The 15000-nt window shown below is 44.9% G+C and overlaps 1 protein-coding gene across 2 annotated transcripts in view; it reads right to left on the reverse strand.

Moving 5' to 3' along the window:
- The window catches only part of enox1 (ecto-NOX disulfide-thiol exchanger 1), a 125907-nt gene that overhangs the window by 50589 nt on the left and 60318 nt on the right, over positions 1-15000 (reverse strand). For both annotated transcript variants that reach the window (XM_080785829.1, XM_080785830.1), the window contains 2 exons: positions 5601-5736; positions 4629-4943 (listed from right to left, as the gene is read on the reverse strand). In XM_080785829.1, the coding sequence (XP_080641955.1) occupies positions 4629-4943; positions 5601-5610 (325 nt within the window). In that variant the 5' untranslated portion in view covers positions 5611-5736. The remainder of the gene's footprint in view (positions 1-4628; positions 4944-5600; positions 5737-15000) is intronic.

A 15000-nucleotide genomic window follows, 5' to 3' on the forward strand; every position in this document is an offset into this window, starting at 1 on the left:
GTGTGTGTGTGTGTGCGTGCGTGTGTGTGTGCGTGCGTGCGTGCGTGCGTGCGTGTCGGAGCACAGACATATCCCTCAAGTGTCCAATGTGTTCCATGTGCAGCAGAGTATAGACTATATGCAACTTAAGAGCTTAGAGGAAACCCTGGCTTCTATATGGGAAGGCCGTTTTATATACAGTACTAGCCAGTGTTGTTTTCTATTTTAGTCGTAGTCATATAGTCTCTTAAATAGTTTTCATTTAGTTTTAGTCACATTTTACCGCGACGCATTGTGAGCTTGTAGATCTGCTATTTTCAGAATGCAAACAAAAATGACGTATATCTTGGTCCACTATAGTCCCTTCCTATAACATTTTAGTCTAGTTTTTATTTGTTGACAAAATTGTCAATATATTTAGTCTTAGTTTTAGTCATCATAGCTTAGTTTCCATTTACATTTTTTGTCATAGTTTTAGTCGACAAAATCAACACTGGTACTATAGCCATGTTGAAATGGCAACATATAGAATTCTATAGATTCAGCTTCAGCACTGCATATAAACGTCAAGATTTTTGCGTGTGCAAAAACCTCTTCATGATGAATTGAACATGGTGTACCCTATTGTAAACCAGTGTATAATGCTTTATGGTGTCGTCCACTCACAGTTAACAGTCTTTGCATTGAGTTGTGCTTGAAATGTACTGTAATTCACCAATCTGTTAATAAATACTTCAATCAATCAATCAGTCAATCAATCAATTAATCAAAACTCTGTGGTGACGTGCCTTCTGTCAGATGCAGAGATCTCCATATACTGTATATAAGTATAAAAGGGACACACACACACATACTGTACAGATGGGTGCAACGGCTACCCTGAAAATGTATGGTATGACGTAACGACGGGTGTGGAGAGTTACGACATTGAGGGGGCAGAAACCGAGCGCTATAGAGTGCTGTTCGTGCAGCCTGGACTGCATGCAGAGACAAGCTGGAAATACATTGTTTTCAACGAGGGCGGCGCAAACAAGAGCTATTTTAAGCATGTGTGCAACACGACAACTGTTTCAGAGTATTGTACAGTAACAACTAAAGTCTCTTTAATGTTTTAAATGTTGTACTATTACTACAAAACAATCTAAAATAAAGGGATTTAAAGATCATTAAAGCATGGGCTATGTTGCCTGCAAGTCCAATGCATTTCTGCCTATATACTTCCGGTCCAGGACTGAACACAGTTTGCGTATAACTCGGTATGACATTCAGTAACAATGGGTGGTATAGGAAAACTATTTCAGAGATTTTGGTACGGTCCAAAAGGTTAAAATGAAGACTGCGCAAAGACAGCTAGGAAAAAAATTAATACAAATGAAATTGCGTTCCTATACAACAAGTGGAGCTTTGGGTGTTTTTGACACTATGTGTGAAGATTGCGAGCGAGAGCAATTTGTTCAGAACACAGCCTCCAGACAGGGGGGGGGGTCGGAGGCGGCTCTCACTGCCAAAAGTATTTTTGAAAGTGAAATATCACTTTAATTGGTTAACGTACTTTTGTAATGATAATCTCAATTTGAAAAGTATAGTACGTAACTAAAGCTGTCAAGTACAGTAGAAAGTATACAACATTCAGAAGTATAGAAGTAGAAAGTATATTGAGAGAAGATGTGAATAAGTAAAGTAAAGCAAAAGTACCTCAACATGGTTGAGTTGGTGACACATGCAGTACTGTGGTGTGAATGTATAGAGGCTACTCCAGAAGATCAAGCGAGCCTTGCTCTATATTGATCACATCCAGATGCGTGCGTGCGTGCGTGCGTGCGTGCGTGCGTGCGTGCGTGCGTGCGTGCGTGCGTGCGTGTTCTCGTTCGGCTTCACAAAACACTTTCATGGTTGTGGTTGTTTGTGTCATTTTCAGAAGGAAAATCCTTATATCTCAGTTCCTGGCCAGCTCATTTCAGGCCCAAATCCTTCTATCTCTGGCCCCTGCAGGCCTGCAACTCATTTCAGGCCAGCTATTAGGGGATGTTTTAGGATTTATAGGTGATGGATTGAGGGTCAGAGCGAGGGTTAAGTTCACGTTCATCTTGTGTTATACTGTTATGCAGGGTTAGGGGCTGTGTGTGTGTGTGTGTGTGTGTGTGTGTTATACTGTTATGCAGGGTTGGGGGCTGTGTGTTATACTGTTATGCAGGGTTAGGGGCTGTGTGTGTGTTATGTGCTATGTATAGTTAGGGGTTGTGAAGTGAATGATAGCAGCAGTCAATGGAACAATAGTTTGTGCAATGCGACACACACGCATTGACACACACACACACACACACACAATACGCACGCGTGCGTGCGTGCACTTAATTGTATTAAGGCCTGCTATTTTGCGTACCATAATTTTTGTACCAAAAATAACAACAACACCCACAACACGCCTGTGTGTGGGTGTGCATGTGTGTGCGCGCGCATGTGTGCGTGTGCGTGTGAGTATGTGTGAGTGTGTGTGTGTGTGTGTGTATGCATGTGGTTTCCACCACACTGCAGCCGTATACTCTGACTGACATATAAAATTTAAATGGCGGAGGTTTTTCCATATCCGTTATGATTCCATAAATATGTATGATGTAAAGTATTCTCATGAATTTTAATACGGCCCTAATTTCTCTCTATCCTCACTGGCTGAGCTGTCACGACGGTAATTGCAGCTCAATGGCGTGCACGTGCACGTGCTCACACAAAAGCCACACAGAGGAAGGCATTCGTTCGTATACTCGTGTGTCCTTGTATTTTAGTCTCTGTCACACACACACACACACACACACACTCACGCACACACACACACACACACGCACGCACACACACACACACACACACACACACACACACACACACACACACACACACACACACACACACACACACTTAACAAGCCCATTAGCGCTAGCAGTGGGACAGATATGAAGTCAGGCCATTAAAATGAAGACCAAAGCTTCCTCTCATATTGTCCTTATCCTCATTCAACCTCTCTCTCTCTCTCTCCCAGTCCCCCAGTCCCCTCTCTCTCTCTCTCTCTCTCTCTCTCTCTCTCTCTCTCTCTCTCTCTCTCTCTCTCTCTCTCTCTCTCTCTCTCCCTCTCATATTTCTCAGTGTCTATAGATAACAGTGACTCAGACAGTTTCATATATATACACTGTATATTAACGGGACGGACTCGACAGTCTGTGTCAGACGGTGAGATGTATAGTCTAACGCAGAAACCTTTTCACGTCAAGGACCCCCACACTGACACTAATTAGCCCCCATGGACCCCCATTTGAAAAGATGTGCCAGGGACCCCCCCCCCCCCCTCCCCCATAAGAGACTATATTTCTTGCAGTGATTCCCAACCCGTTTCATTTCAAGGACCCTCAGTTTGACATGCATTATTAGTCTACGGACGACCATTCAATAGCATTTCTATCTCAATTCATGCTGTAAGATCAATGTTAATTTAACTCTGAGAGATGTATACTCGATGTTTTTCGTACCAGGCACAACATGTATGCTATAGTTTGTGCAGCTCAAAGTGAACTTTATACTCAGGTATCTAGTCTGTCGCCGTCCGATCTACCTATAGCTTGTGTTATTATAGAAAGACAGGCAACAATATTAATGACCAAAACTCAATGGAAAAATCGCCGAACGTGGCCGTTTGTCAAGATGTTTTGGGCTTTATCTCTGGAAGGGAAAGGTCCAATCAGCAAAGCTTGTTAGACGCTTGACTTTGAGGACATCGAACGCATATAACGACATGTTTTCGGGGGCCTATAAAAGTATGCCAATTGTCTGTCAGGTCCGGGCCGAGCCTGTCCAGGCCCGTTGAGAAGTGTATCGTCCACAGACCGCGTCCCCACCTTGGCCTGCACTCTCATTCATTTCCACCACACTGCAGTCCCATTTACACACCTGTGTCCAACTCCCTCATCAGCCAACCTGTGAACTCTTTGCTAATCAACCTGCTCCCTGTATAGAGCGTCGCAGTCCCGCCCCCTTCCATGACGACGCCAGGCCCAGGAAATGAATCCCAATGCATTTTCCCCCATAGACATTTCAAAAAGCATTTATTTAAAGACCTTTTAAGCGTCGTACGAAGCCAACTGGAGTCGTGACAAATCATGACAACAAACAAATAATTACAAAGAAGAAAAACGTTTTTTTCTACTTTCTAATTTTTTTGTTTGATCCAAAACAACGTTTATTGCCATGATTTGTCACGACAAGAGTTGGCTTTGTCCGCAGCGTAAACGTCTTTAAATAAATACTTTCTGAAAAGTCTATGAGGAAAATGAACGGGGATTTATTTTCCGGGTCTCTCGAAGGGGCGGGACTGCCCTCTATTAGACTGGACTTTGCAAACACACACACACATTGTCAGTTCATAGCTTGTTGTTGTTGATGCAGTTGCCTGTTCCCATGGTTCCCTGTTCTTGTTTTTGACTACTTTGTCATTCTGATGATTCCTGTTCAACTGCCTGCTTCCTGCCAGCAATATCAGTGTAATGTTTGCCTCAGTTCTTCATTAAATACTTCAAATGACGCCCTGTTTCCTGTGACTCTGCATTTTGGGTTCCATTCCACTTTGCATCCATGACACGTATGTCGAGGCCTATATACTATACCTGGGAGCAGCGGCTGTCCGTTGATGCCCATGGGGACGATGCCCAAGTTGTTCATGGCCGCGGCCCATGGCGGTGGTCCGTGGTCCGTCATGGGGACACTGAGACGTCTCTGCTCCATGTCTCCATGGCTGGTCATGGCCGCGGCCCATGGCAGAGGTCCGGGCTCCGTGACCGGGGGGACACTGAGCCGTCTCTGCTCCATGTCTCCATGGCTGGTCATGGCGGTGGCCCAGGGGGGTCCGGGCTCCGTGACGCCCGGGACCCCGAGGTGGTTGTGCTGCGCTGCACGCAGGCTGCCTACAACACCGTCCGCTGCTATAAACACATACACACCACCACAGGGGCAGAGAGACAAAAACAAACAAAACAACATCACGCCACTGCTCAAAAAGCATGGAATACGGATGTGTATATTACAGGAAACTCCCGTTAAACTTTCCAACAAACTCCGGTAAACTCCCGCCTTGTACCATCACACCTGTATATTATCGTATATTAACTGTATATGCCCGCTAAACTTGAGGTTTACGGGAAAATCTAGTGCCCATAATTGCCTGTAAACTCCTCTTTTCACACAGTGCTATAAAACACCAATTGCCGCACCTCGACGACAATGGCGTGGAGCGTAACATTAAAATTGCCGTAGATTATACGCCAATGTTACTGTGTAACTGTAACTGTTAACCCATTCTGAACGGGAACCCATTTTGGTGTATTTTTTAGCTATTGAAAAAATAGCAGATCTACAAGCTCGTAGCGCGCCACCGAGTGGCGCGCTACGAGCTTGTAGGTCTGCTATTTTTGAAAAATCGAAGAACGACTGACATTTTTTATAGAATCTGATCTCAGGTCAGAATGGGTTAATCAGACCAGTAGTGTGTGTCCAGTGGAAACCTCGTATAGAATCTGATCTCAGGTCAGAATGGGTTATAAGGTGTCACCGTGACATGAAGTGGACGGTACTATACGTACTGCTGGCCATCGCAGGTCTAGGCGTTCTCCTCTCTTCTCCTCTCCTTTCATCAGAGCCTTGCTTCTCCTGGGAGGCGACACAACGATGGAGGGCTGAGGAGGCCAAGGGACGGAAGCATCAGCGATGCCACGCCACCTGAACGAGAGAGAGAGAGAGAGAGAGAGAGAGAGAGACTGGAATCAACAGGAGCAACAGTGGTGTCAAAAAATAATCGATTCAGCAATGCATGGCGATTCGTAACCGTGCACAATTCGGCGTCGACGCAGCAACGTGCGTGACAAGCCCAAATATAATTATAATAATAATTGTAATACTAATTCTAAATCAAATATGACACACACACACACACACACACACACACACACACACACACACACACACACACACACACACACACGTGTCACCCGTGCCAAATGTCACTTTGCATGAAGTTGAATGAATGTACAGAACAGCTGTCCTGACACTTAGTGGTCAGTGATGAGCAGTTCTCTCTCTCTCTCTCTCTCTCTCTCTCTCTCTCTCTCTCTCTCTCTCGCTCGCTCGGCCAGTAATCAAGCTTAATTCAGAAGTGACAGTAGGAAATCAACGCAGCTGCGCGACACCAGTCGCTGCCTAATGGAGACACAGTGATATCAATACATTTTCATTAGGGCCTTTTTCCTGCAGCACTTCATCAAGCCTTTTTTCTTTTTAATAAACTTTTCGTCTAAAGTGCCAAAATCAATCATTTCAGAAAGTGCTCTAATTTTCACTTATAATTTCAATGTATTATAATTTCTGGCTGGATATTTTGTTGTGTGTGTCGAGTCTGTGGACACAACTGACTAACAAGAATTAACATATTTATCAAAGCCTAAATGCTCATTAACATATTTAGCAAGGACTTTTTTACTGCTTCTGACGGAAGGTTCCGCCAGGTGGAATCAACCGGCAACTGCTTCTGGCGTGACGTTCCCACTGATAAGCTTTATTATTGATATCAAACCGGATCGATGATTTCTTTTATTTTTATTTATTTTTGGCTTGGCCTTTCCTTCTTTAGCGATTCCTAGACCGGATGGCGCAACCGTGCTGCCGTTCACCTCCCTTTATTCTGACTGACTAAAAAGCTGAAAAACTCGAAATCTACGGAGCTCTCCATGGTTTGGATAAAACGTGCGATGTTTGGAGGTCTCTGCTGATTATCCGGTGGTCTAGATGGGAACATTGGTGCTTTCTAGAGCAAGGATGGCTTCATTTTATCTCGCTAGCATTGACGCCATTTATTTAGCATCTAAGATGGCCGCCCAAACAGTCCAGCGTGTGTTACATTACAAAGGGCTCGGCAGTCTGCGGTTGGCTCTGCGTCCAGCAGGGGGCATCATGTGGGTTAACGCTAGGTGTCTGTGAGGTATTTCTGAACCGTTTTGAAGTTGATTATCATTGGCCCGTGAATCTCTCAGAAGGTTCCTTTTCCATGACTTCTCCTAAATATTCCATTCTTCATCTCATCTTGTTTTTGTTTTGTTTTTTTTGCTTTTTTCCCCCCATCTGAAACATTTTATAAATATGATTTTAGGCATACTTATATACCATCCCTGCCTATCCGTTTTCACAATGCCACACCAGACCTCCCGGTCCTCCATCCCCAGTTCCTGTTTACCGACGCACGTGTCCCTATAGCGATGACATGCAGGGAACGACGAGGTTTTCTACCTCTGGTCTGCTTTGAGGCAGGACTCCAGAGAAGAAGGGAAGATATAACCTCATTGTCAGCTCTGTACGTAGCAGTGGCCGGCAAACTGTGTTCTTCTGGATCGGACTAGTGAAGAAACACGGGGAAGGTTACCGTATATTAGATTTAGTCGATGGGTATAGCTCTTCCAAGAGAGATTGTGCGCTCTCATTAGAAGGCGGGTGTATAAGTGCCATCCAGCCGTTTCTCTCCTTTCTTGTCCACATCTCAGAGCTATATAGAGTATAGAATCTGGTTTGATTCGAGTGAATATTCAATATAGTCTCTTGTCTTTTCAGTCCATTTTATTGGTTCATTACCAATGCACTGCACTGCACTGAAAGAAGGCTTTCCTCATCCCCAAAAGAAACAAGATAAAAAAGACTGGCGACGCCACCGAGTCGACGTGAACGTGTAACGCCGAGGGGGGGGGGGGGGATAATAACCCTGCCGCTTGTACGTATATGCCCGCTGTTCTCGCCCATTGTTGTACGCTCGACGGTGCATGCTCTGTAGTCGGCTAGGAGGGAGATGCAGAGGAAGAGGAGGCCATTATGGCGCCGCCGGTGGCGCAGAGCTCAGCAGAATGGGTGTTTGTTGTCATCCTTTATGTGGCTCTATAATCATACATTTAACCCATTCTGACCTGAGATAAGATTCATACGAGGTTTCCTACTGGACACACACTGGTCTGATTAACCCATTCTGACCTGAGATCAGATTCTAAAAAATGTCAGTCGTTCTTCGATTCTTTCAAAAATAGCAGACCTACAAGCTCGTAGCGCGCCACTCGGTGGCGCGCTACGAGCTTGTAGGTCTGCTATTTTTCAATAGCTAAAGCATAACATGATGCTAACACCAAAACGGGTTCCCGTTCAGAATGGGTTAATGGGCCGGAGCATGGCAGTTATAACTGAAACGCACACACGCACACACACACACACACACACACACACACAGAGAGCTGCGTGTGTGCGTGCGTGCGTTATCTGATGAATGCTTTCTGTCTGGTTTTATCTCCGCATCAAACAGCTCTGTTTGCTTGTAGCTACCTCTGTATCTGTCTGTCTCTCTCTATAGCTCTCTCTCTCCATCTCTGTCTCTCTGTCTCTCCATCTCTCTCTCTCCATCTCTGTCTCTCTTCATCTCTCTCTCTCTCTCTCTCCATCTCTCCCTCCATCCAACCACTAAGGCTGCACACTATATTATCGTCACTGTATCAGTATCGAGGTATGAACATGCGCAAAATCAGCATCTCAACAACGAGGCAACATGTATTGCGATATTGATATTGGCCTGAATAGGAGACGTGTGATAATGTTGTTTTCCAATGGAAATATCCTGAAGAAAACGGTATCGTAATATAATCAGGGACTATATAGACTATTCAATGTTCTTTTTCTGCAAATGAGTCTTGACCAATGGGGGGGTCGTCTTATAATCAGAGCAGTCTTCTATTCGGTATACAATACAATATATCGTCCACTTCTAAAGCCTCTTCTGTTTTCAGCCTCTTCTGTTTTAGCCGCGGGAAATAAACCACCACTCCGAGTATCCCTCTGTCATACTCCTGTTGGTGTGTGCGTGTGTGTGCGTGTGTGTGTGTGTGTGTGTGTGTGTGTGTGTGTGTGTGCGTGCGTGCGTGTGTGCGTGTGTGCGCGTGCGTGCGTGCGTGCGTGCGTGCGTGCGTGCGTGCGTGCGTGCGTGCGTGCGTGCGTGCGTGCGTGCGTGCGTGCGTGCGTGCATGCGTGCGTGTTAGGGCATTCACTTCTAGTCGTTTTTACTAGTTGACTAGTTTACTACTTACTTACTTATTTTTTTGGAAATAAATATTTGTAAAAACGGTGTACATTGGTGACTATAACTATACTATTATACCTGATCTTGAGGCCTACAAGATACAAAATAAAAAAAATAATCAACTAGTACCGTAGTACCAACAAGGTCGACTAGTCGATTTACTAGTCGATTTACTAGTCGACTAGTCAACTAGTTGCTTAATGCCTTTTGTTTAGAGGACTATGTTATTTTCTCAGCTTCTGTTGCCAGTCATGGCTGCCAGTTCCCTCCTGATGTTGTGTGGGAGTTCAGACTGATCCAGATCGTACTGATTAACTGCCAGCTTGCATAATGTCTTGAGGCTAGGACTGAAGTCTAAGACATACAGGTCACCTGGTCTGTTCTCTTCTCCAAAGAGGACGACACGATCTCCCAGCATGCAACAGCACATATTCTTCATGTTATGTGGACGTTTCCCCTTGGGCTCAACCTTCTTCCAGGAGAAGGTTTTTGCGTTGAATATCCGCAGATCATTGAAGTACTGGTTATTGATCAAGCCACCAAATAAGCACATCTCTCCATTGTAGGTAAAGGCTGAATGACCATAGCATCCATTTGTAGGAAGCTGTGTAGAAGGTGTGATCATCCACTGGTTGGTCTCTGTGTCAAACACAGGGACCAACCAACAGTTCTTCTGACCCTGCCAGTCCCCAAATACAAATATCTTTGTCCCAATGATGGTGGCAGAGTGACTGTATGAAGCAGGAGGTGGAGTTCCTCTGGTGTTGATTAAAGTCCAGACCATTGTGGTGGTGTCCAACTTGCAGATGTCATTAGTGTATAAAGTCTGGTTCCATCCTCCATTGATAAACATGACCTTCCCCAAGACACAGGCTGAGTGGTGCCACCTCACCTCTGGAATGGTCCCAGAAACCTGTGGTTTGAACCATGTGTGGGCGTCGACATCAAAGGCATAAAGCATGTTGCAGAAAGGAACCCCTCCCCAGAGGTAGACAGTATACTCTATCAGCACAGCTGTGTGGCCAAAACGCCTGGAGGGAACCTCAAGGTGAGGTTCTCCTGTTCCAGGGGTGACTGGGGTCAACCTCCTCCAGCATAAAGAAACTGTGTTGAAGACGTGTACTTCAATGTGATCTCGTTTCCACTGGTATCCGTCTCCTCCAAAGCAGTAGATCTCGTGTCCGACCACCACAGCAGCCTGGTCCTTCCTACGTTCTCCTTCCAGATGTATCGTCCAGTGAAACATTTCACACAGCAGCTCCACCGTCAATGAGTGATGACAACTAATTTACGGATTAAGGGAGCTCAGGTTTCCTTGTTGCAAATCGCTAACTGATGTTTAGTGTATCGGACAATTATTTATAAACAACAATGATATGGTTGTGAAGTCATTGCATGATTACGTCATATTATACAACAGGTCGTTTCGAGGAAGCAATCTGATTGGTTGAAACAGCCTTCTAGCCGTGGTTCAAACGAGCACCACTCCACACCTAATCAAAATCGTTATCTGACGAATGCTTTCTGTCTGGTTTTATCTCCACATCAAGCTGTGCTTGCGATGTTAGCCCTGGTCCAGTGCGTTAGCGAACTCACTAACACAGTTTTTTTAATAATGTTTAGTCTCCAATGTTGCAACATTTAAAATATAGAATATGACATTTTAACGGTAATATCGTATATCGCACCGACGTCGCAATATTTGCCATGAATACCGAAATGTGCAGTTTGGACCATTATGGTATACAGCCCTACCGGCCAATGGGTGCTCTTAGCCCTACCGACCAATGGGTGGTCCTGCTCACTTTCACATCTCATCAAATATTCATGACACTATGAGTGTCATATGGATTATTCATGAGCTCACTTGACATCTCTGAATCATTCACACGACACACACGCACGCACACATGCACGCATGTGTGTGCGACCGCACGTGCGCACACGAGCACGCTCCTAATCACAGTCTGAGGGGTGTGAATGCAAATGCAGTCGCTTGAAGGTTTGCATGAAACTGTGACAATATCCACTATGCACGGCGCATTTTAAGCTTACACACTGTGTGTGTGTGTGTGTGTGTGTGTGTGTGTGTGTGTGTGTGTGTGTGTGTGTGCGCGCGTGCGTGCACGTGTGTGTGTGTGTGTGTGTGCGCGTGCGTGCGTGCGTGAAATTTGCTTCAATGTGATAGCAGTTCCAGTTAAAAAATGTGTCTTCTCATTTATTTGGGTAATCACTCGATTATCCTGTATGAGATCCCTCTCCTGATTGGATCAAATTGCTATCCTGACCAGAAAATGCATTTTGTTTTGTTTAAAGAGACGGAGAGATACTTCGACAACCAAACAAACACTAAATAAATGACTATACTCTATTTAACACTTATTTTAACTAAATAAATCACTCATTGCATGGTGGTCACTGCACCTTCTGTTGACCCTCATCGCCACACGGAGGTGCAAAGAATACATGTAAATGTGAGGTATTGGAAGACAAGGGACTCACAATGGAAATAATAAGCTCTTGAGCTTCATTGACTCATCCTTCTGACAGTACAAAATAAATGTAGGTTCATGCACAATATGCCTTTATACACACTGCAGCTAAGGCTCCAGATGTTTACATACTGTATAGCTATAATAGAGACCTGCGGAAGGAGTTTTTCGTCAAACCGGCAAACCGCAAATGCATTATCCGCCCGTTATCAAACCGCATCATCCTATTTATATTAACAGCACCATCTAGCCAACCTTGATGGACGCGGTTGTGCTCTCCCCAGTTTTTAGTCAAATATTTGTACACTAGGTGAGGACTATAGTGGAGTACCACAGACGAAAAACTAAGTCCAAATTTCATTCTGACCACTCCACGAAAAGGCCTCGTTGTCCTGACCCCTTGTCTATCATTTATACATTATGGATAAATAGTTTGGACTTGGACAGTTTTTCGTCCGTGGCATTAAATTTACCACAGAGTCAATCCGCCATCCGGTAGGTCTCTACTGGCTTGGGGACACCATAATGGGAATATATAAGGGCATAACTCATAACCCAACTCACCCGTTATCCAACTGCTATTAATTATATCATCCTGTTTACATTAACCGCCATCCGCCATGTTTACCCACGGCAACCGTGGCCAAATCCGCCACCCGCAGGTCTCTAGTATAGCTAAGGCTCCAGATGTTTACATACGGTAGCTATATAAGACTGTGCAGTCGGAGAACTCCAGATTCCATAAATAGATGGATTTCCTCCGCACTTCTTTTCGGTATAGCAAAGCAGTAGAATTAGCATCAGGCCTAAGGCTGAGAAAACCTCCAGGAAAATATTTGGAAAGCATGAAGAGTTGGAACTCCTAATGCTACTAATGGTTTCTGTGACTCTATCGTAGTCTGTCAATGTGCTGCAGACAATCGTAGACTGTCGATGTGCTGCAGACTCTATCATAGTCTGTCAATGCGTTGCAGACCCTATATCGTTGTCTGTAAATGTGCTCCACACATGGTCTGACACGGTCAATCCCGCACACGCTTCTCAGGATGTCCGCTTAAACAACGATAAATCACTTTGGAGAAGTTCTGTCTAAAAACACATGGACTTGAGGAGCGTATATAAAGCTGCCATCACGGAGCATTCTTCCACAAGTTCCACGCACGCACGCACACGCACACACACACACACACACACACGCACACACACACACACTCTCTGAAACGATGGCCTGGTTGAGCCTGCGTCGCATGGCATGTCCCCATCGATTTCAACGACTGAATATTGCATGAGTCTGTGTGCCTGCGTGCGTGCCTGCGTTGCACGCGGCGCAGCTAACACGTTTGATAATGCATTATAAATATGTATATATGGCACAGCATTGTGGCGAGGCGCAGTCCGTGTCAAAGCACACAGCACGCGTCTCCACTCTGCGAACAGATTAGAATGATGTTAGATTGACGTACACACACATCCACAACACGTGTCCCGAACACCCCATAAGGGCTGCTACTCATTAAACATGGATCATGGGATAAAAACATCCATATTTAAACGTGTTCACGTTACATGCATGATGATTCATGTTCCTTTATTAGGAAAAAAAAGACCCCTTGAGATGTACCATCTCGTTTTCGAGGGGCTCCCAACACAGATACATGTCACAATCATTATTGTAAACAATAAAACAACACAAATTATACATACAACGCACATGGACAGGACAAAACACTTGAAAACCTCACAGCCTCATTACGGCATTGAATCCAATCATATTATAACACATTATGAAAATACTACGTCCTATACAGTGAGTGCATAAAAAATAATAATGATAATAGTATTACACAAAATAAAATAATTCAATAAAGGAATATAAACTTGGTGATATAATGGCATATTTACCGATAGCAAGAACATACAACTTTAAAGTAAGAAGACAACAGTGCAATGTTGAGATGGATCTAATGTTATTTGGTAACGTATTCCAGTCTGTACTATAGGGGCTTTAAAACAAAAGGCATATTTATCAAATACATACATAGGGCTGGACTGGGTCAAAAAAATCATGGCATTTTGACTCGCGCATTTTAACTTGCGCTCTCAACACGCGTTGAGAGCTTGTCGGGGCGTAACCCAGCACTCTTTAGCTATAGTGGAGATGTGGCGTATAAGACATGGATTTCTAAACAATTAATTCTTTTCAGCGCAAAATGCCGCGTTCCAAGTTCATTCTCCTGAACGCTGCCTTCCGGCATGTAGTAAAATGCTGCATTCGTGGTCTGGAGAGGGCAGTTGTTTTACAAGCCCCCTTTAATGTCTATGTGTGCACGTCCCTGGTGTAGTGTGTATAGATTGTGTGGAGTGAGTGTCTGTGACAGGGTGAACTTCAGGGCCCGTCACCGGCACTGAGCGGCCAGCAGGGGGAGTGTGGCTGTGACTGACTGACTGACTGACTGACTGACAGGGTCACGCTCACACTGATCAGTCAGCAAATTACTGCTAATGAAGCCTGTAGAGAGGCCGAGTCGTTAAGCACAGGGAGAGAGAGAGAGAGAGAGAGAGAGATAGAGAGAGATGGGGAGGAGAGGGAGAGAGATGGGGAGGAGAGAGAGAGAGAGAGAAAGAGAGAGAGAGAGATGGGGAGGAGAGAGAGAGAGAGAGAAAGAGAGAGAGAGAGAGATGGGGAGGAGAGAGAGAGAGATGGGGAGGAGAGAGAGAGATGGGGAGGAGAGAGAGAGATGGGGAGGACAGAGAGAGATGGGGAGGAGAGAGAGAGAGTCTATGATTGGTTCAGCTGTGTTTGGCCACGCAGCTGTGTCTGCAGCTAAAATCGTCTCCAATCAAATCAAGGAGCATATAGAAAGAAAGACTCAATCAGACCAATCAGACCACAGTAACGATCAGAAGCACAGACGCCACACGTTCTCACTGTCCTACAGAGAACTCTCATCTCCATGTTCTCACCCTCCTACAGAGAACTCTCATCTCCATGTTCTCACCGTCCTACAGAGAACTCTCATCTCCATGTTCTCACCGTCCTACAGAGAACTCTCATCTCCATGTTCTCACCGTCCTACAGAGAACTCTCATCTCCATGTTCTCACCGTCTGAAAGAGAACTCTCATCTCCATGTTCTCACCATCCGAAAGAGAACTCTCATCTCCATGTTCTCACCGTCCTACAGAGAACTCCCATCTCCATGTTCTCACCGTCCTACAGAGAACTCTCAACTCCTTGTTCTCATCGTCCTACAGAGAACTCTCATCTCCTTGTTCTCATCGTCCTACAGAGAACTCTCATCTCCATGTTCTCACCGTCCTACAGAGAACTCTCATCTCCATGTTCTCACCGTCCTACAGAGAACTCTCATCTCCATGTTCTCACCGTCCTACA

This window comes from Protomyctophum bolini, assembly GCF_963924005.1.
Source record: "Protomyctophum bolini genome assembly, chromosome: 16".
Lineage (NCBI taxonomy): Eukaryota > Metazoa > Chordata > Actinopteri > Myctophiformes > Myctophidae > Protomyctophum > Protomyctophum bolini.